General features: G+C 45.5%; 2 protein-coding genes across 2 annotated transcripts; one reads left to right on the plus strand and one right to left on the minus strand.

The window, feature by feature from the left end:
* Positions 1-12,222: 12,222 nt before the first annotated feature.
* On the minus strand, positions 12,223-17,807 carry LOC130194773 (olfactomedin-like). The gene is made up of 5 exons (XM_056415937.1): positions 17,696-17,807; positions 17,458-17,610; positions 16,310-16,522; positions 15,604-15,736; positions 12,223-13,630 (listed from the first exon to the last, which is right to left on the minus strand). The coding sequence occupies exons 1-5, from the start codon at positions 17,735-17,737 to the stop codon at positions 12,780-12,782; spliced, it is 1,392 nt and encodes a 463-aa protein (XP_056271912.1). The 5' UTR covers positions 17,738-17,807; the 3' UTR covers positions 12,223-12,779.
* Positions 17,808-18,743: 936 nt separating this feature from the next.
* Positions 18,744-22,504, plus strand: LOC130194795 (olfactomedin-4-like). Its single transcript, XM_056415966.1, has 5 exons — positions 18,744-18,958; positions 19,042-19,159; positions 19,622-19,842; positions 21,527-21,680; positions 21,842-22,504. The coding sequence occupies exons 1-5, from the start codon at positions 18,905-18,907 to the stop codon at positions 22,198-22,200; spliced, it is 906 nt and encodes a 301-aa protein (XP_056271941.1). The 5' UTR covers positions 18,744-18,904; the 3' UTR covers positions 22,201-22,504.
* The last annotated feature ends 19 nt before the right edge of the window (positions 22,505-22,523 follow it).

The following is a 22,523-nucleotide window of genomic DNA, read 5'->3' on the forward strand; positions in this document are numbered from 1 at the left end:
GCTGGGCACGTTAACGCGTTAATCTTGCGTTAACGCATCAATTAATTAACGCCGACAATTATTTTATCGCGCGTTAACGCAGGTTTTATTAATTATTTTATTATTGTAAAAGTGTGTTGCTCACAGGCTTTTATTTTGTAAAAGTTGCTCCTGATTGCTGCAGAACCGGAAAAGAAAGTCATTCGTATGGAGGACTTAAAATGACTAAAGTATAAATAAATAAATAAATGAATGCATGAATAAATACAAGAATAAATAAATAAATGCTTAAATAAATGTATAAATGAATAAATAAATGCTTAAATAAATGTATACATAAATAAATAAATGTATAAATAAATAAATAAATGTATATATAAATACAGGAATGAATAAATAAGTTATAAATCAACAAGACATCATTAAATAAATATATTTCTGCATTTCTGTATTTCTTCATTTATTTATTTCTCTATTTATGTGTCCACACGTATTTCTTCATTTATTTATGTGTGACATTTACGTGTCCGTATATTCAAATGAGCTGGGCGGTCCGAACCTCTGTCTAAAGCATGATTGGTCACAGGAGTGAAATGCACCTGGTGTGTTGTGCTCTACTACTTCTGCCTGGCACATGATGCTGAAGTTGACTCGCTCAGCTCACCGTTAGCAGAAGTTAGCCTCGACAGCTTTTTGACTTCAGCCGTTTATCAATTCCAAGAACACTGAGTACAGACTTGTGTTCTTTTGGAGTCTGGTCTTTGGAATCTGGTCTTGGGAGTCTGGTTTTGGGAGTCCAGACTCGAGGACGCAGGACGGTCTTTCTGGTCTTGTGACGTCACCACATCAACTGTTCTTGCGCATGAATTTACTCCAATTATTCACTGTAAAATACTTTACAGTGGAGTAGAATGTGTTGCGGTGTCCATTGTTGTTTGGCGTAGGCTACGAATAAACGATAATAAATATACAACGTCTCGTAGCTTTCCTGACCCGCAGGGTCGCTACAATATGAAATTATGAATCTTAACCCTCAGTCAAATTGACGTAACGTTATCTTTTAGTAAATAATGAACTCGTTGTGCTCTTTAGATCCTCCAAAACCTAATTATATCTTATGTTTAGCCGCTACGGAGACGTCAGAGCCAGCGGAGCATTTCAAAAAGTCCTGCCGAGATCAGGCTTCTCTCGGCGGCCACACAGCGCGCTGAGCGCCCGGAGCTCAGAGGTGCAGGACCTCAAATCTCCGTCGCATATCCTTATTAGGCTGAATCTCGATAAACCGACCACAGATTTGATGCTTAAACTACTAACTTCTCGGCTGAAAACATCCTTAAATTACATTCCGTGACTCAACAACTGTAGTATTTAGAATGTACAGACAAGAATGCATAATAAACGCTGTTCGTCTACAGATCCAAGTGCTAGGGATCGATTGCTTCTGTCTTGCTCCTGACTTGACCAATCCTGTTCAACAATGAGGTTCGGACCGCCCAGCTCATTTGAATATACGGACACGTAAATGTCACACATAAATAAATGAAGAAATACGTGTGGACACATAAATAGAGATATAAATAAATGAAGAAATACAGAAATGTAGAAATACATTTATTTAATGATGTCCTGTTGAGTTATAACTTATATTTATTAATTTCTGTATTTATTTATGTATTTATACATTTATTCTTGTATTTACTTATTTATTTATACATTTATTTAAGCATTTATTTATTTATTCTTGTATTTATTCATGCATTCATTTATTTATTTATTTATACTTAAGTCATTTTGAGTCCTCCATACATTCGCGGTTTAACAAACATGGAGAATCTCAACAAATGACGGCAGGTATGAGACGCCCTCAAGACACACATCACACGGAGAATACACGAGTTGTATGAAAAGGAGAGGACTGCAAAGCGACAGCTTCACAACGTGCTGCTGCTCTCATGGGGACGACTGGACATCGGGGGACCAGACGTCCTCTTTCCCCGGACACGTCCTGCTTCTGAGCCCTAAACAATGCGTCCGGCAGGGATTCCAAAAACGTCGGGATTTTGCTTCGTCGGATATTTGTGTTTCTCTGGGTTTTCATAAACTAGTATTTACCCCTTACAAGTTTTGGAAATGGTATCTCCCTTCTTACGTGAGCTCTGACAGAATAGAGAACAGTCATTGGTCGACTGATCTCAGGGTTGCCAGATACACGATAATTATCCTCCAAATACAACCATTTTGAGCCTTTGGTACGATACTTCACCATCTCCAATCTGGCAACACGGAGCACCTCGCCGCCTCCACTAGTTCATTGTTGTTTGTGCTATAAACTCCTCCCAGCGCCGCCGCTCCCATAGCGCACTACGCGCTGTGCGGAGGGCACCACGTCCTGAGGGGGCTCCACAAAATAGGCAACTAAAAAATCCTCATAGTTATAATAATTATAATGCAGATATTATTTCAGTCTAGAAGTATTAGGCACCTTTTAGGCATGTATATCACAAAACAGGCAGAACAAGAGAGATGTTTAATCTCAGCACCCTGAGACGAAGTGTCCTCTTTTTCACAAACTCAAATCTGGTCACCCTACTGGACATCACTCGGTCACCACAATGACCTCGGAGTTACTGAGCATTATATTGATGAGAAGTGGGCGCTGCATTCACACGCCCTGACTGATGAAAACAGAGGAGACACATGATGCTGAAACGTGCGCGGGACACTTTACTGAAGTTGCACAGCAGTGGAATGTGTCACATAAAGTCACCACACTGAGCAGATAGAGCACCAGAGATGATCGCTGCTGCGAGACGACTGCCTTTGATCATGTCCCTGCTTCAGTCTCCAGCGCTCTGTCACAGTGTCTCTGCATAACAGTGCATTTGACAATGTCCTGACAGATTTTATGGCACTTTAGTTCATATGGCAGAACATTTAAAATAAGTGTCAAGTTCTAGGAATTGACAAACTGCACTGAAAGTGTTTTCTGGTGTCTCATTCTAACAGGGACAACACATGTTATGGCACTTTCATTCATATGGCAGAACATTTCAAATAGAAGTGCACGATACACTACTTTTGAATTAATTATTGGATTTTGCATATACAAATGCGATTAATCGTGATTAATCGTGATTAATCAGGGAAATCATGCGATTAATCGCGATTAAAAATTGTAATCGTTGCCCAGCCCTAATATATATATATATATTGCTGTACCATTCCATTAACTGTAAATCCTGCTTCCTAGAGAGTTAAAAAGATGAAAAATGAACTCTAAAACCTCAAAGACATACAAGTATTCCGAGGATGGTTGTATTGATCAGTTGTATAGTTTTTATGTCATGATAATTTCAGATAATATCATCCCCAAAAAATAAAATAAAAAATATCCATATTTTTGTGTAACGAGTTCAATTAAATTGAATTCAGTATATTTTATAAAGCCCAACATCACCAATTACAAATTTGCCTCAAAGGTTTTTACAACCTGTCCACACGGAGTCAGTTGGGCATCGCTTCTCCAGCCGGTAGTTTGAGGCCGTGTCTCAGTAGATCCTGTGTTGCTTGTTTACACTTTAGCTCTCATGTTATTGACTGATTGGAGTTCAGGGCGATGGAAATCCATGGAGGCAAAGCAAATGTGCTCTGAGGACACATTCTCACGCCCACGAGTCTGGAGTCCGATGGTTGTTTAGCGGCCTACGCTTCAAACTGTCAGGATTGTCCGTTTTGGACGTGTCAGGGATGACTTGTGATTAAACCTTTCAAAATAAACTTCCAGTGTAGGTTAACTTCACCGTTAGGTTTACTGAGATCATAGTTGGGGTTAAAGTAATGACGTTTGTTTCTTAAATACGTGAGTTACGCAACAACACAACGCTTATCAGTGGACAGGTTTCACACGGGACCAGAGGTCACCTGGGTGTAAGTCCTGTGTTATTTTTCATATTCAAACACATTAAAACCCACTCCAGGACAAACTGTTTCAAGGCTGGGTGATTTTCTTCCAGCGCCACCTTTTTTAGCTGGGATCTTACCAGGAAACACCCCATAAATGTTCATCATTGTGCAGATGATACTCCATGATATCTATACGTCAAGCCAGAGGAGAGCAACCCGCTCGCTTCAAGCATGTCTGAAACACATAGAAACATGGACGACCGCTGCAAACAAGTCAACGTTGACTTGTTAGTATTTACATCTGTACCGTGACAGACTTATTTTAAGATGAGCCAAACCGATACCAATAAGTTATATGAGATAGTTGTGGTTGGCTTTCACAAAGCCATATTTTTAAAACTGCATCCAAATAAATTCTGCTCATGTGATTGAATGCAGTTTAGTTGTTTTGTTATTTTGGAGCCGGTTTATTTTCATAGTTTACTTTTAATGCTTTCCAAAAATGAAACTGAAAATGTATCAAGAATTAGGACTCATACCAGGGCGCTCCCACTGACTTCATGAACCACCCTGAGTTTAAATGCACGGTGGCAAGAAATACATATATGAAGGAAGGAGGAAAGGTGGAGGGTTTGAGGTGAAGGGAGGAGGTGGAGGTGCAGTTGGTGTGTCATTACTCTCTAACTCTCTTCAATTAGAGGGCGGGACAGTGCTGCCGACCTCCTGCTGGTGCCTGGAGTCTGCAGCCCTCCTCCCCTCCTCTCCCTTTTGTTCCTCCTCTCCTCCGCCTCTCTCACTAAAACCATTTCTCTGAGCCACAGAGCTCTTTGAGGTTTTTTTCCAGTACTTTCATTTATGAACTGCCACAGAAGCTTTCAGGTCCCACAAGAGACACGATGCTCCCACCGGCTCCGAGCCGAAGGTGAGAGGACCTGACGTCTGCATCCCAGAGACAACGAGGGCTTCATGAACAGGGGAGGAATGTAACTGGGATCGATGGCCATGTGTTTTATGGGTGTGGTGGGAGAGAGCGTTCATGGGTTTTTGGGCCGCCTGGAAAATGGATAAATATTCTCTCTCCTTTTTGCTCTGTTTTGGTCTCCACCTTTGAAACCAGAGACATCTCTTTAGCAGCAATGGAGCTTGTTTTAAGGGTTGACATTGTTTTCAGAATTGTTATTGTATTAGCTTGTGTTTGTACCTCGCCCCCCGCCACCCTCATCATCGGGTTATTATCATTTAAAACGCTTTGTGTTCGACTTCAAAGCTGCAGGGTGATACTCATGTTGGCCAGCAGGTGGCTGTAGCGGGTTCTAACATAACTGCCGCTGTAATTCTTCTCTAAAACAAGCGAGTTAGGCGACAGAAAGTCGAGATATGACTCAGAGATTAATTGGAGAACATCTTGGTGTGTTCACACGTGAGAAAAGTACACAAGCGCCATGGACATTTATGTTAAGTTTGCTCAAATTTAATTGTTTAGTCCTGAAAAACTAAAACTAGCATTATTAGCTAAAGGCGGCCATTGTGGCGTCAGTAACCCGGCCTGAGCATCGTATTGATCCATGTGACATGAGGAACATGTCGTGTCCCCTGAGAGATATAAACAGGAGTATGTGAGGATGGATGTTTTCAGGTCGTGTGTTCACAAATAATGTTATTATTGTATAAAGATAGTCGAGATATGACGAGGAGATCAAGGTGAGATGAAGGTGAGATCAAGGTGAGATGAAGGTGAGATGAAGGTGAGATCAAGGTGAGATGAAGGTGAGATGAAGGTGAGATCAAGGTGAGATCAAGGTGAGATGAAGGTGAGATCAAGGTGAGATGAAGGTGAGATGAAGGTGAGATCAAGGTGAGATCAAGGTGAGATGAAGGTGAGATGAAGGTGAGATGAAGGTGAGATCAAGGTGAGACGAAGGTGAGACGAAGGTGATATGAAGGTGAGATGAAGGTGAGATGAAGGTGAGATGAAGGTGAGACGAAGGTGATATGAAGGTGAGATGAAGGTGATATGAAGGTGAGATGAAGGTGAGATGAAGGTGAGATGAAGGTGAGATCAACGTGAGATGAAGGTGAGATCAAGGTGAGATGAAGGTGAGATCAAGGTGAGATGAAGGTGAGATGAAGGTGAGATGAAGGTGAGATCAAGGTGAGATGAAGGTGAGATGAAGGTGAGATCAACGTGAGATGAAGGTGAGATGAAGGTGATATGAAGGTGAGATGAAGGTGAGATCAAGGTGAGATGAAGGTGAGATGAAGGTGAGATCAAAGTGAGATGAAGGTGAGATGAAGGTGAGATGAAGGTGAGATGAAGGTGAGATCAAAGTGAGATGAAGGTGAGGTGAAGGTGAGATGAAGGTGAGATCAAGGTGAGATGAAGGTGAGATGAAGGTGAGATCAAGGTGAGATGAAGGTGAGATGAAGGTGAGATGAAGGTGAGATCAAGGTGAGATGAAGGTGAGATGAAGGTGAGATGAAGGTGAGATGAAGGTGAGATGAAGGTGAGATGAAGGTGAGATGAAGGTGAGATCAAGGTGAGATGAAGGTGAGATGAAGGTGAGATGAAGGTGAGATCAAGGTGAGATGAAGGTGAGATGAAGGTGAGATGAAGGTGAGATCAAGGTGAGATGAAGGTGAGATCAAGGTGAGATGAAGGTGAGATGAAGGTGAGATGAAGGTGAGATGAAGGTGAGACTGCCTCGGTGTGTTCACGGCACAATGAAGTCCTCTGGAATGCTGGGTAGGATTCGTCATCCCTCAGTGGGTCCCACTTAGCTTTGGTACTCGGCCTGAAGGGCGTCCCGGTGCTCACCCCTGAACAACTACAGCTTCCTGTGGCGGGAAAACAACGGAGTCGACGAGCGCGAACAACAACGATCAAGTCGAAGGCCAAAATCTCAACGACACTGTAAACGCTGTGCAGATCTGTCGGGTCGGGACAGATCGTCACGGAAAGAATCCGCTCACGTTGTGCGTCGCCAAGTAAGATATTGCTAACATAAAACCTGTATGTTGCTCGTGCAGCTTTAAAGTTGGAAGTGAAGCGGCGCACAGAGTACCGGACGCCTCGAGCTCGAGGGGAATCCGGATCAGGATGCAATGGATTCAGTTTGACAATATTTAACGGCAAGAAGTTTAACAAACAATTGAAGCTCCGGTCGTCGGGCCGGACTGAGTGTCACCGGCTAAAGCTGCGTTCACACCAAAAGCAAAACTATTTTTTCGCGCGACCGAATCCCATGAGAAGTCAACGTACAGACGCGTGTGGCTGCGATAGACACAATATTTTCCCGGGCGGCGCGTTTGGGGAGACGCGATGTGGGCGACTCGTTTCCAGCGGCGCAATTTTCACCCCGAGTTGAAATATTTCCACTTTGAGGCGTCATCTCGCAACTCGGGCCAATCGGCTCTTGAGTTCTCTCTCGTCGCTGGAAGCGGAAGTCTTTCAGACGCAACAGTAACTTCATCGGTGAAAGTGACCGAGCTGAGTCAGCCTACGGGTGATGTCATGTATAAGTATATATATATATATATATATATTAATGTCATCAACCCAAACACGAGGGTGTCAGTGTGTGGGACGTCCACAACAAGTATCAAGCAGAACTAGTGGTGAGTTATTCTGGTGGATGAAGGAGATGATGACGGTCTCTACGGAGACGAGACACGGAGATAAGCCCCGCCCCTCGCGCAGCGTCTCGACGCTCATGGCGAGAACGCGGTGAGCGGTCGAGCGAGTCAACTCACGCGTTTTGGGCGACGCAAAAAATAGTTTAGCTTTTGGTGTGAACGCACCTTAAGAGCAAAGCAGCCAGGAGAGATCAGTCCTCGGAGAGAAAGAACTCAGCCTGGTCCACCCGTCTCCATCAGCATCGACGACCACGCCCCTTCATCTTGAAAGTGACTTCCATTGGTTGTCATGTTGTCGTCAAGACAAGACAGTGTTTCCCTGTGTTTCCTCTGTTTCCCTGTCCTTCTGTCTCCTGTGTGTTTACCCTGTCTGTCTAGGGCTCACCAAGAAGGTGTGGCTGTCTCCTCCCTCCCCTGGGCGGTGATTGCCAGAGCAGCTGTGACTGATCATCAATTAGGACGCTGGCTACTTAAACTGCCCTCATACCCCTTTATGTTGTTGGATCGATTGTTTCTCTCCTGTTGCCCGACTGTGGTTCTGCTCAGTGAACAATTAAAAGAAACCTTTTTATTTGGAAAGAAAGACTCCTTGTGCTGCTTTTGGGTTCCTGCCTTGCTCACCCCGTAACATTGGTTAGCTTGGCATGCTACACTCTCCTTGGCTAGCAATGCTCCCGCCCGTGGCAGTGGGCGGGGCAACGCAGCGGCAGCCAGGGGAGGCGGCTTCACGTCGGGCCGAGCGAGAGGCTCGGCTTTGAACACGCGCTCGTACCCGTTGGAGAGGATAACGACCGCGCGCAGAGCGCTGACCTCTCGCCCCCGACGCCCCGCCCACCTCCACGCTCGCAGAGCGCTGACCTCGCCCGACGCCCCGCCCACCTCCACGCTCGCAGAGCGCTGACCTCTCGCCCCCGACGCCCCGCCCACCTCCACGCTCGCAGAGCGCTGACCTCTCGCCCCCGACGCCCCGCCCACCTCCACGCTCGCAGAGCGCTGACCTCTCGCCCCCGACGCCCCGCCCACCTCCACGCTCACTGAGCGCTGTCTTGAAGTGCCGCCTCCGGCCGAGAGCTCCCGCTTCAGACTCTGATTGCAATTCCGACACATAAAGATGCATGCGGCGTTCCTGAGGGTTGTTTTTCACGAGGGCACGTTGGACAAATTGATTTTCTTTCATTCCGCAGGCCAGAATATTTTCAGCGGTGACGGTCGGCGCCCAGCGTTGAGTCGATGAAACGGGGAAACTCATTTTCATGAATCCTCTTTTTGGTTTCCCCGGCTTCTGCCAGAGTGGATATTTTCGCTCCGCACATATTTCGTGAAGGCAGCGCCTCTCAGGAGGCGCACCAGATTTATTCTAATTGGCTTATTAAACTTGAACAGAGCCAACGGACCCCAGAGTGTATTTGGCTGCAAATTATGACTCAGCCCAGTGTGGGAAACCCATCGGCAGTGAGGAGAGATGTGTGTATTTAAAGAGCTACCGGATGATGCCTTCCACCCTCAGGACCCCGCATCCTGCATTATCAATCTGCCGAGGAGAGGTCAGATGGACGATTTGTGTTCATTGGTCGTGGGACAGTCGGTGAGTCGGTGAAACGGTTTGCAAGTCAAAGTTGAGTCGTGAATCGCCATGACATGGAAAGAGAACCCGTGATGTCCACGGATGAAGTCGTCCTCGGTGTTCTAGTGAGTCTTACTTTTACAATCTTTAAAATCTTTACAATCAGTGAGCGTCATCCCTGAGTTCGGTGTCACCACAGTGTCGTCTTTAGGGCATTACAAGTGATGACATCAGTGTTCTTCCTTGTCTTGTGTGCGCACATACACAACATCAGGAAAGCGGATTACGTGGATAATAATGTAATAAATGTACCGGGGCCACAAAGAACAAAACACAAAGAACACAAAAGACAAAAAGCAAATGTTCAATAAACTTTTTTTCTGTGAAGAACCCAGAGAGGGGTATTTGGTTATTATTTATTTCAGAAATAGTGTTATTTATTTCCTGACTTTTTTTTTCTGTGAAGATCCCGGAAAGGGTTATTAATATTTGGTTATGTGTCTTTCTGGAAAACAATACATGTTTACATTTAGTCACACTTTTTCTGGTACAAACTGACCCCGCCCCCATCAGAGAAGGGGACAGTGATGTGGCCCTCACAGGAAGAAGCTTGGGGACCCCTGGTCATGAAGCTCAGATGGCTAAATGCCTCCAAACTGGAGCTTAGCTTGTAATCACATCTGACCGCATGACAGCAGCCTGGGGACATTACATTTAATTACATTCGTATCCTTTCACGAAAGCTCTGCTTAAACCAAGTATTTACACTCAATGATAATGATTTAAATTCATGGTGACGTGCACTATGTCCCCATAAGGAAGGCGGTCCCCACGTGACACGTGTAATCAGATTAATGTCCCCACAGCCTGGGTAAAACAAGACCACACACACACACACACACACACATTCATTCACCCATGTTAATCCAGTGTAGCACTCCTATAATCGTATTAACCCTCACTGCAGAGATGAGTGAGAGCTCTGTCAGACTCGCAACATCATCACATGGAGCCCTCATTCGTTTTTTCAAGGTTCAAGGTTTTATTTAATTCAACTCAGTTTATTTTATTTATTTATTCTGAATGAAGCCGTGGAGATGAGAGACACACATGATTATAGTCAAGATGAACCTTTTTAGAGCACACCATTTGAATACATGTAAATGTATATTATCCTTATTTAAATATCAAATACAAAAGTCATTTCTTTCTCTAAACCCTCCAAATGACCAAATTCAACCAATAAAATCGCGACATTAAGCGACCAGGGGGTGTGTGCGTGGAGCCACCGCCCACTTGTTAAAGGTCCAATCAAATGAGAAGGAGGATTATAATCCCTCTTATCAGTGGACACCGCTCACATATTCAAACGTTCACAGAGACGTCAATCATACAACTTATTATACCAGTTCTAGAGCGAGATTACCACCCAGTGAACTTACATATGAATCATATTTACAGCCTCTGGTGAGCGTGGACTCTCCTCTGCAGCAGCTGGAGTTTCAAGCTGATAAGAGAGGTTTATTTATTTTTTACATGAAACCTTCTGATCCCTACGTCCTCGATGAAGGAAAGTCACTCATAAGAGTAGAAACTCTCAGAGAAGGAACCGGAATATGTGAGATATGGTTCCATGTAGAAGACGTCCTGTAACGGGACGTCAGATCATTTAAGACGTTCACACTGATATCGTCGTGTTGAACAATCGCACCGATAGTCATTCTAAATACATCATGGTTTCCTTATACAATAAGAATACATTTATGTTAGCCTATTATTTGAACGGCAGAAATCAAATGATATGCTCGATTGAGGCCCATTTTTATTAATTTAAACCTTTATTTAACGAGCTGAATCCCATTGAGATTAAAGATCTCTTTTTCGAGAGTGACATGGACAACACAGGAATAAATATAATAAATGAATCAATATAATTATTAATTATTATAATTAAATAATAACTAATAAATAATATACAAAAATAAAACAAGACGACTTAAAAGAAACTCTAATTTAAGAGACGGAGTCATAACCGAGTTAATTTAAGAAACATTGATATGTTTGGCAACCTGACACCATTTCTTTCATTTCTTTTTATTTTATATTTAAAAGCAGAACGTTATTGCTCTTCAGTCCCCTGTTTATGATGGTAATGTTAACCTTATATATATATCATGCTCACACATGCATAAACATCAGCACTAAACACAAAGTAGAGCGGAGGCTGATTGGAATGTTTATTCATTTCTCAGGTACAAGACCTGGTGATGGTTGGAAATGAAGTCAGAGACCCATCACTTTTATCTCAGGTCATGAATTTTGGAAGCACATTTCTGGGATCACATCCAGTGGGATCGATGGAGAGATGCTACAATGTGTATATGAACATATTTTTGTAATCTGGTTTAACTTTAGCTTCTTCATCCCAATGTTCCAGTGACTGACATGTCCGAAGAACTCTGAGCCTAAACGTTACCATAACTGTCCCAGTGTCCCAGACATGTCATTACAGAACATGCCCGCTCTATTTTCCCCTCACAGAAATATGAAATCATCCCGACCGCATGGCGAGCAGCCCGGGAGGTCGGGCCTGAGGTCGGCTGCTGTTTGGCTTCTTTACACGTGCAGCCGGTCTGTCATCATGTGACCAGAGCTCTGGGTGTGTCTGACAGGCAGCCTGCCGAGAGGGGAAACATCTGGCCTGCTGTGTTCTGTGTGACATCACACTGCCCCCTGCTGGGTTCCACCAGTACTGCCACGCCATGCTTAGATCACATACGCATGCTGGTTCGAGTTGTGTTATCCAAACTGCAAAAAGATCCTAAACATATACATTTGTCAGATTTTGCTTGGTGTTTTAATTATCATTAATGTTTACAACATTAATACATCTCTTACTCTCTCTGAGTCGTGGTGAGTTGCTCCTCTGTGCCATCAGTGTGTTGAGACACCGCAGACTTCTGCTGGAAATGGCAATTTATTCATGAAGCACATTTATGTTTAATTTATTGAAGTGAAGGCATTTTCTGTTAATTATTTTTCATGATTAGTAGATTTTCACAGAGCTGCCCAGCGAAACCAGAGCCCTGACACACCAAACCCCATAAAGACGATGCGTGTTTTTGGAAAAAGTACCCGTCAAAAATTATTATAGTATTTATTTGAGATTTTACAGCTTCATGACATTTTGTATTTCATTACAAAAACAAGTGTTCCAACAGTTTGTGATATACCCCACACATTCTAACAATACACACAGAACAATGGAGGGTCCATCTGGAACCGAAAATGGTTCTTCAGAGTGATGCCATAGAAGAACCATTTCTGGTTCCACAAAGAACCTTTCAAACCAGGGTTCTTTAAAGAACCATGTCCTAAACAAGTTTTTCAAAGAACCAATAAAGGTGTCTCAAAGAACCTTTAAAAAAATGTTTTTAAGGCACCGTTTCTGGTTCCACAGAGAACCTTTCAAAAAAGGGTTCTTTAGAGACCCATGTCCTTAAAGAGTTCTTCAAAGAACCTATAAAAGTGCCTCAAAGAACCTTCAACAAATGGTTCTTTCAAACACCATTTCTGGTTCCACAATGGACCTTTCAAACCAGGGTTCTTTAGAGAACCATATTTAAGAACCACTACTTTTCCGTGTATGAAGTGATCGGCCCTTTGTACATTTGGTATTTCAGAACGTCTAGCGGTCCGATCAGGTGAAGTGGGCCTGGTAGGCCAGCAGGTACCCGTCGTTGTACATGTAGATCTGCCTGTTGGTGGGGTTGTAGCTCAGGCTGGCCACGCCCTTCTTCACCTTCTCCAGCGGCAGAGCCAGCGCGTTGTCCTCTTTGCCCGTCGCCGTGTCGAAGGCATAGAACACCTCCTCCTGGAACTCGTCCACGTACCGCGTGGCGTAGAGCACGCCGCACACCACGAACGCGTTGCTCACCGCCTTCTTGAACAGCCTGGTCTCCCACGTCTGAGTGACGTTGAGCGTCTCGGCCTCGCCGTCCCAAACCAGCCGGCTCACCACCAGATTACCGTGGTTACCGACGGTGGCGTACAGGACCCACAGTCCCGACTCGTCCGCCTCCACGTCCACGTCGCTGTTGGCTCGGCAGTCGTAGTAGCAGTACGGGAAGTTGTTTTTGAATCCCACGCCGACGCCGGGGAGCGTCACCCGGTGGACGGCGTTGCTGCTCAGGTCGTAGCGGCAGACGTCGGCAGAGCGGGCGCAGTGGTAGTACAGCGCGTCGCCGTGCAGAACGCCACTGGGACCCTCGATGGCGTTGGCGTGAGTGTAGGACGGAGCCACGGCGAAGTCCTTGTGGTTGGCGGACGCCATGAAGTCTTCGTAGGTCTGGTACAGGCGCAGGGTGTTGCCCCAGATGTGGCTGTTGAGGAGAGGCTGGACCCAGTAGCTGGTCTTCTGGCCCTCACGGCCCATCTGGGCCTGTTGGCCCCAGGACCCGGAGGTGAAGGTCTTCCCGTAGGGACTGACCTTTGTCAGGACCGGAGCGCTGATGTTGGAGATCAGGCCCTTGAGGCAGTGCCGGTCCCGGCCTGGAAACAGAGACATGAAGATGTGAGTTCAGGTAGTCAACACCGGGACACAGGCAGCCAACACCAGGATAGAGGTAACCAACACCAGGATAGAGGTAGCCAACACCGGGATAGAGGTACCCAACACCAGGATAGAGGTAGCCAACACCAGGATAGAGGTAGCCAACACCAGGATAGAGGTAGCCAACACCAGGATAGAGGTAGCGAACACCGGGATAGAGGTAGCCAACACCAGGATAGAGGTAGCCAACACCAGGATAGAGGTAGCCAATACCGGGATAGAGGTAGCCAACACCAGGATAGAGGTAGCGAACACCGGGATAGAGGTAGCCAACACCAGGATAGAGGTAGCGAACACCGGGATAGAGGTAGCCAACACCAGGATAGAGGTAGCCAACACTGGGATAGAGGTAGCCAACACCAGGATAGAGGTAGCCAACACCAGGATAGAGGTAGCCAACACCAGGATAGAGGTAGCCAACACCAGGATAGAGGTAGCGAACACCGGGATAGAGGTAGCCAACACCAGGATAGAGGTAGCCAACACCAGGATAGAGGTAGCGAACACCGGGATAGAGGTAGCGAACACCGGGATAGAGGTAGCCAACACCAGGATAGAGGTAGCCAACACCGGGATAGAGGTAGCCAACACCGGGATAGAGGTTGCCAATACCGGGATAGAGGTAGCCAACACCAGGATAGAGGTAGCCAACACCAGGATAGAGGTAGCCAACACCGGGATAGAGGTGGCCAACACTGGGATAGAGGTAGCCAACACCAGGATAGAGGTAGCCAACACCGGGATAGAGGTGGCCAACACTGGGAGAGAGGTAGCCAACACCAGGATAGAGGTAGCCAACACCGGGATAGAGGTGGCCAACACTGGGATAGAGGTAGCCAACACCAGGATAGAGGTAGCCAACACCAGGATAGAGGTAGCCAACACCGGGATAGAGGTAGCGAACACCGGGATAGAGGTAGCCAACACCAGGATAGAGGTAGCCAACACCGGGATAGAGGTGGCCAACACCGGGATAGAGGTAGCCAACACCGGGATAGAGGTAGCCAATACCGGGATAGAGGTAGCCAACACCGGGATAGAGGTAGCCAACACCGGGACACAAGTAGCCAACGTCCGGACAGAGGTAGCCAATGAATCGCCCGTGTATAAATAAACTTTGTCAAGGCTTTTTTTCCTGAGGCTACCGTATATATTCTTATAAGATCGTATTAATAACGTTATAATAATAATTGACAGCCAGCTTACCCAAATAATGTCGGTCTATAATGAAATGTGCCTGAGGTAATGAATGGGAAATTTATGAAAAAGGACATTCATGACAAACTGGTTTGAGGAATTCAATTCAATTCAATTCAATTTATTTGTATAGCCCAATTTCACAAATTACAAATTTGTCTCGGAGTGCTTTACAATCTGTACACATAGACATCCCTGCCCCAAAACCTCACATCGGACCAGGAAAAACTCCCAAATAACCCTTCAGGGGGAAAAAAGGGAAGAAACCTGCAGGGGAGCAAAAGAGGAGGATCCCTCTCCAGGATGGACAGGTGCAATAGATGTAATGTGTACAGAAGGACAGATTTAGAGTTAAAATAACACTTTCTTGGACACCAGATCTACATTTAGCTGACAGAACAAGTTTCACATTCTGGGGATTTAGTCAACACCTCAGATCTGATTCTTCAGTTGATATAAATACCAAATAAATTGCATTTTCTATTCATTTTATTAATAACTACTGCACTGTGCAATGTTGATAGGAAACATGTTATTCTGCTGGAGGTCAATGTTTTCCTGAGAGCCTTTATTACAGTTTACACACACACACACACACACACACACACACACACACACACACACACACACACACACACACACACACACACACACACACACACACACACACACACACACACACACACACACACACACACACACACAGCGTGCTTGCCTCTGAAGTCTCTGGGGATGGTCTTGCAGGACTCGGCGTCGTTCTTCACGGAGCGAAGCTTCTCTTTGACGGTCTTCATGTTGATCGTGTCCCACATCTTCATCCTGTCTACAGATGTACGCAGTTTACCCATCTAACACACACACACACACACACACACACACACACACACACACACACACACACACACACACACACACACACACACACAGTTAAACAAACATCTCTTTGTTAAGAGATACATGCAAAATACTAAATATCTTACATGTCTTGCTAAAGTAATACACACCTACACAAACTATTGTAAACATTTCATTTTTGTATCACACCAGCTTTTAGCTTTGAATGACATGTCCAACCTGTGTTAAGTTATTTAGAATAATTTATTTTAGAATTACAGATGATGTGCTTATGGTTCTATGGGCTGGACCATAGATTACTACATTATTAGTTTGTGCTTTGAGTAATCTTTGATCTGTCCATGGTCTTAAAAGATTTAAAATAATATTTCTTCATATGGTCGTTTGAATTCTCTTGATGCGTCACTATATTTCAGTTGGGTCTTTAACGTTTGTTATTAATTTTCTGTTTTGTAGCGATGCTCAGCGTTCGTATTGATATCACGTTGTTCTTTGCTGTGTCGTGTGATATTGGCTGAGTTCCACTTCCTGTCACCCGGGCATCGCTCTGGGACACGAGGCTCTACCTCGTTGGAGAGCTTGGTGGTCAGGCGGTTGTTGATCTGGCTGTGGATGGCGCCGATGTCCGCCTCCAGCCGGCTGAGCTCCTGGCCCAGCAGGCGCAGAGGCAAGCCGGTGTACAGGCCCCGGTCGTGGAGGTACCGGTGAGGCTCCAGCCGCTTCGTCACGTTCTTGATCAGAGCCTCGACCGCAGGGAGCCGCCTGCTGGACAGCGCCACCTGCAGGGAGCACAGACACCCTGCATGCCTTTCAGGATTCCAGGTTCAAGAATTCTGAAATGTTCTTTTCCTCATTTCCATTGTGTCCCCATGGATGGGCTTCAGAGACCTTCAGCTCCAAAATGTCCCAAAGAGAACAATACAAACCAGGAAGAGACTCCAAATGACCACAACAAACAATTAGAAAGACACACAAAACAACTATAATGTGTTGCAACACAACTATAAAGACATAGAAAACCATTAGAAAGACATAGAAAACAACTATTAAGACACACAAAACAACGACATCATGTAGCAAAACAACTATAAAGACATAAAAAACAACTATTAAGACACACAAAACAACTACAATGTGTTGCAAAACAACTATTAAGAAATAGAAAACAACTATTAAAACATGCAAAACAACTATTAAGAAATAGAAAACAAATATTAAAACATGCAAAACAACTATTAAGAAATAGAAAACAACCATAAAGACACAAAACAACTATAAAGACAAAACACAACTATAAAGACATAGAAAACAACTATTAAGACCGAAGAAAATACAACATGTAGCAAAACAACTATAAAGACATGCAAAATGACTGAAAAGAAACTTAAAAACACAAAGAGTACAAAGTCATGCAAAACAATTACAAAGAGATACGAAACAACCACGGACACAAAATGACCACAAAGAAATATAAAACAACAATAAGAGACACAAAACGACCACAAACAACAACGAAGAGGCAAAACATGTTTACAAAGAGACACAAAACCAGAGAGATGGAGCTCCACTAAAGAGACATATCAGGCACCGGGGCCTCGGCGGGTCCTCTTAGTGGTGAGAGGCGGAGCTTCTAGAAATGTATACACATTAGAGTGGCATCTCTGCAGAAGTGCTGACCTGTGGAGGCTGTATTCATACGGCGTGCATGACTCACCTGGTCCTGCAGGCGGCTCAGGGAGGCCTCACAGGACTGGACCTGGCTCAGCGCGGCGGCGTAGCCGGCGGCGGGGAAGCGCCACACGTCCGGGTTCACCTGGCACACACACGCGCCGTCCTTCCTCCGACCCGACAGCCGCTGGGCGTCCACCTGCAGGAGACACAGAACACTGAGGACGTCTCCACGAGGCCCTCAGGAGAGAGAAGCTTCTCCTCCAGGAGGACATCCAACCCACCGCAGGCGTGGAGGAGAGCAGCAGCAGCAGCAGCAGCAGCATGTTGGCAGCTGGACGGATGTGTGGAGGACTGAAGTCGCCTCCTCTCCTCTCAGATGACCCTCGCCACGCGTCCTGGACCACCCCGGGATGTGAAACTGTGGACTTTCACAGCGGGTCAGATCCATTCAGCACTTCCCCCCGGCGGTCATCATTTCCCCTTTGCAACGCCTGCAATGTGTCTCATGTTAAAAAAAAACACAGCGTCATGTCACTCAGCTCAAAGGTTAGGGTTATAATTTTATTATAATGATTATAATTTTATTATAATTATTATGTTATTATAATTATTATTTTATTATAATTATAATTATAATAATAATATGAATTATTATTATTATTATCATTCTCCTCTTCCTGTGAGGTGACAGTGGTAGTCACTGCACATCATTATATATGTTAATTTTTGTTTCTTTTTAATTCCTCTTTGTTGTGTCCTTAACAAATATTTTTTTAATGTACTCTGTAATTAGGTCTATATTTATTGATTGAATAAATTGAATAAAGCCTATATTTTGATTGCACAATGAGGGCCCGCTGGTGTGAGAACCTGGGAACTCCGTGAGTACGGAGCGCTCACTTCCTGTTCCTGAACGCCGTCCTGAAACCCCGAAGTTACGATACCAGTCGCCACTTCCCTTTCACGTGAGGAAATAACTTCTGACAGCGACGCTGTTCTGTGCTGAGGACTTAATGATAAGGTCAAAAGGTCGTTAGGAAATTGTTGCCCGACGACGGCACAAATAAACTGCCTATACCAAATATATAACAATACTAAATATAATTAAACGCCCACGCTGCTCATTGGACCACGACTCAGGTAAACTCAGGTGGACTCAGGTAAAATGGTTCTTCAGAGTGACGCCATAGAAGAACCATTTCTGGTTCCACAGAGAACTTTTCAAACCAGGGTTCATTTAAGAACCATTTCCGAAAGAGTTCTTTAAAGAACTTATAAAGGTGTCTTAAATGGAAGAATGGTTCTCCAGTACGTGATGGTTCTTCAAAGCCTTTAGAGAACCATTTTTTTCAGAGGAAGTGAGCCCTCTCTGGAGGACGTGGTCAGTGACTGGTCAGTGGGGGAGGTCAGTGGTCAGTGGGGGAGGTGACTGGTCAGTGGGGGAGGTCAGTGGTCAGTGCTGGTAAGCTGCTGGTCCGCTCAGACGCACCATGAAGCTGGCTGTGACCCTCCTGCTATGCGCTCTGCTCGCCCTCGGCCAACAGGTAACGACAACTCTTTCAAAATGTAATTACTTATCTTAAATGTATTCATATTTATTTCTAACCAGGTGTGTTTTAACTTCCAGGCGCCTTCCAGCGAGTGTGAGTGTGAGTTGACGTCTTCAGAGAAGATGTTCCCTCGAGACAGACTGCAGGCGGTGGAGGACGGGGCATCCAAATGCAACAGCGACATCACCCCACAGAAGGAAAGTTGTTCCCTAAACCAGCCGTCAAAAACATTATCATCATTGGGATATCTATCAAATATCAGGAGTGGACAATTCTTATTTCAATTATTTATTATATTTATTTCATTCAGTTTAATAATTTCATCCTTTATTTTTTATTTTATTTTAATTTTATTTTATTTCATTCATTCATGCATCCATTATTATCATCCGTTTTATTTTAATTAAATAATTGCAATCTATTCATTATTATCCTTATTTCTCCTCTTCTTTTTTTCCTAAAGTGAGCACCATTGGATGTTTGTTGTTCTTTGTGTGTTGTTCCCTGAATATCACGTGTACCAAGACATACAACTGGAACATTGACAGAGAAAGTGACTGTATAAGAAATACATATTGTTATGTTGTTGAAAACTACATTTAAAAAAGTGAGCCAGCAAACCGACATGGTAATAATAAAGACGTGTGTCCCGCCTGCAGGTGTCCGAGCTGGACCTCCTGCTGCTGGCTCTGCAGCGCCGGCTGCCCCAGCTGCAGGAGGACGTGTCCACGCTGGAGAGGGAGGACGACGGGCAGCTCTACGGGGTCATCAGCCTGCAGGTGGTGGAGAACGAGCTGGCGCAGATCAACCAGCTCGTAGCCAGGCTCAAGAGCGCCACCTCTGGCCATCGGAGCCTCACTGCCAACGCCACCCAACAGGTAGGCGGTCCGAGAGTGGCGTCGTGGAAGAAGGCAGCCGTGGGAACATCTGCTCAAAGTTTAGATGGAATGACGTAGTCAGCGTGACGTAGTCAGCGTGACATAGTTAGCCTAACGTAGTCAGCCAAACGTAGTCAGTCTAACATAGTCAGCGTTGAGTAGTCATCGTGACGTAGTTAGCGTGATGTAGTTAGCGTGACGTAGTCAGCATGACGTAGTCAGCGTGACGTAGTTAGCGTGACGTAGTCAGCCAAACGTAGTCAGTCTAACATAGTCAGCGTTGAGTAGTCATCGTGACGTAGTTAGCGTGACGTAGTCAGCGTGACGTAGTCAGCGTGACATAGTTAGCGTGACGTAGTTAGCGTGACGTAGTCAGCCAAACGTAGTCAGTCTAACATAGTCAGCGTTGAGTAGTCATCGTGACGTAGTTAGCGTGACGTAGTCAGCGTGACGTAGTCAGCGTGACGTAGTTAGCGTGACGTAGTCAGCGTGACGTAGTCAGCGTGACGTAGTTAGCGTGACGTAGTCAGCGTGATGTAGTCAGTGTGACGTAGTCGGCGTGGCGTGGTTAGCGTGACGTAGTCAGCGTGACGTAGTTAGCGTGACGTAGTTAGCGTGATGTAGTTAGCGTGACGTAGTCAGCGTGATGTAGTCAGCGTGACGTAGTCAGCGTGACGTAGTTAGCGTGACGTAGTCAGCGTGACGTAGTCAGCGTGATGTAGTTAGCGTGACGTAGTCAGCGTGACGTAGTCAGCGTGACGTAGTCAGCGTGACGTAGTTAGCGTGACGTAGTTAGCGTGACGTAGTCAGCGTGACGTAGTTAGCGTGACGTAGTTAGCGTGACGTAGTTAGCGTGACGTAGTCAGCGTGATGTAGTCAGCGTGACGTAGTTAGCGTGACGTAGTCAGCGTGACGTAGTTAGCGTGACATAGTTAGCGTGACGTAGTTAGCGTGACGTAGTCAGCGTGACGTAGTTAGCGTGACGTAGTTAGCGTGACGTAGTCAGCGTGACGTAGTTAGCGTGACGTAGTTAGCGTGACATAGTCAGCGTGACGTAGTTAGCGTGACGTAGTCAGCGTGATGTAGTCAGCGTGATGTAGTTAGCGTGACGTAGTCAGCGTGACGTAGTCAGCGTGACGTAGTTAGCGTGACGTAGTCAGCGTGATGTAGTCAGCGTGACGTAGTTAGCGTGACGTAGTCAGCACTCAAACTGGGTATAACATTATTTGTTGTCTCTCTCCGTTTTGAAATAGTACATATCTTTTCCAAAATAAGGTTCAATGTGGGAAACCAATTAAGCCCCGCCCACAAGGGTGGGTAAAATCCATTGACATATTTTTTTATACAAAAGTTCCAACACCAAAACAGAGCAACGTGAACGGATCCCACATGAAATGTCGTGAAACTAAATGTAAGACAAATGAAGGAACGTACACATCCTGCTGCAGAGCACCGTGGGGACCTTGAATGCATCGCTCAGCTCATCTGGTTCTGATACAACAGCTCACACCGTCAGGGCGAGAACGACGTAGTCCTGTGACTGTCACCTTGCGTTTTGAACCGGTTCTGATACCAAAGCGACCTGACCAGGTGTGTTTGATTAGTTCTGTTGTCCATGTGTGAGCCGCTCCAGTTCCTCTGAGGTGATTCTGCGTTGGAGAAAACAAAGTGTCTGTTCTGCTAGTTGGAGAACCTGAAAGCAGCGCTGACGGAGCTGGAGGCGTACGACACCATGCGGGTGGTGACCACGCAACAAACCAACCAGCGTCTGAGGAGAGACCTGGACCAGTGCACCAACGGACTGGACCACGTCGCCGAGCCCAGCCGGCCTCCACGTGGTACGCTCCAGAACCTGTTCCCTTTGCACTTCTCTTCCACTTCAACTGGAACAACCAGAACATGTGACTCTGCTTGTGGAGCCATTATGAATGTTGCATCATCGGCCTGATGAGGGTTCTGGATCAAATGTTGCACCACTCTCCCCCCCCCCCCCCTCCAGGTAACTGCCCCCACGGTCGCTTTCTGAACATTACCGGACCGAGGGTCTACACGGCCGGAGAACCCGGCTCCCACAAGTATGGAGCGTGGGGTCGCGACCCCAGACCGGAGGCGGGGAAGGAGAGCTGGTATTGGCTGGTGATGCTGACCTCCAGCAACAGAAACGCCAACTCCGTCCGTCTGTACTCCAGCCTGAGCTCGCTCATCGTTGGCGTGAGCTCCCCAGGTAGAGTCCTCTTGTTAGAGGTAGTAGCGCCACTCCTCAGAGTTCAGGGAGGTACTCACGAGATACTCACTAGAGCATGTGTGGCGCCTACAGCAACAATCCATGACTCCAATCACAAGGGGGGACCCAAATAGAGACAAACCCGAGCATAAAGACGTTAACCGTGAGTTTCATAAGAAACACACTGAAAATGGGCATTAGGAAAACAATAAGAAACTTAACCAAAGCTGAGCCAAATCTACGTAATTAGCTCTTCCAGATGATGTTATTGGAGTAAAGGAATCAAATTCAGAATTTCCCGGGGGTTGTGAAGTGACATAAAGCCATTTCTAACTGGAACATCCAATAGACAGAGAGGCTACGCACCTTTACAATGAACAATTAACACATGTATTCTTTCCACTCTTGTTCTACTTCTTCCTTATCTTCTTCTTCTTCATCTTCTTCTTCTTCTCTT

Source organism: Pseudoliparis swirei, chromosome 6 (genome assembly GCF_029220125.1).
Source record: "Pseudoliparis swirei isolate HS2019 ecotype Mariana Trench chromosome 6, NWPU_hadal_v1, whole genome shotgun sequence".
NCBI classification, from domain to species: domain Eukaryota; kingdom Metazoa; phylum Chordata; class Actinopteri; order Perciformes; family Liparidae; genus Pseudoliparis; species Pseudoliparis swirei.

Coding starts and splice junctions, on each gene's coding strand:
- LOC130194773 (XM_056415937.1), bottom strand. CDS start 17,737: ATGCTGCTGCTGCTGCTGCTGCTGCTCTCCTCCACGCCTGCG. Junction 17,611..17,695: donor TGCTCTCCTCCACGCCTGCG/GTGGGTTGGATG, acceptor TGTCTCCTGCAG/GTGGACGCCCAGCGGCTGTC. Junction 16,523..17,457: donor TGAGCCGCCTGCAGGACCAG/GTGAGTCATGCA, acceptor TGCTCCCTGCAG/GTGGCGCTGTCCAGCAGGCG.
- LOC130194795 (XM_056415966.1), top strand. CDS start 18,905: ATGAAGCTGGCTGTGACCCTCCTGCTATGCGCTCTGCTCGCCCTCGGC. Junction 18,959..19,041: donor TGCTCGCCCTCGGCCAACAG/GTAACGACAACT, acceptor TTTAACTTCCAG/GCGCCTTCCAGCGAGTGTGA. Junction 19,843..21,526: donor CTGCCAACGCCACCCAACAG/GTAGGCGGTCCG, acceptor CTGTTCTGCTAG/TTGGAGAACCTGAAAGCAGC.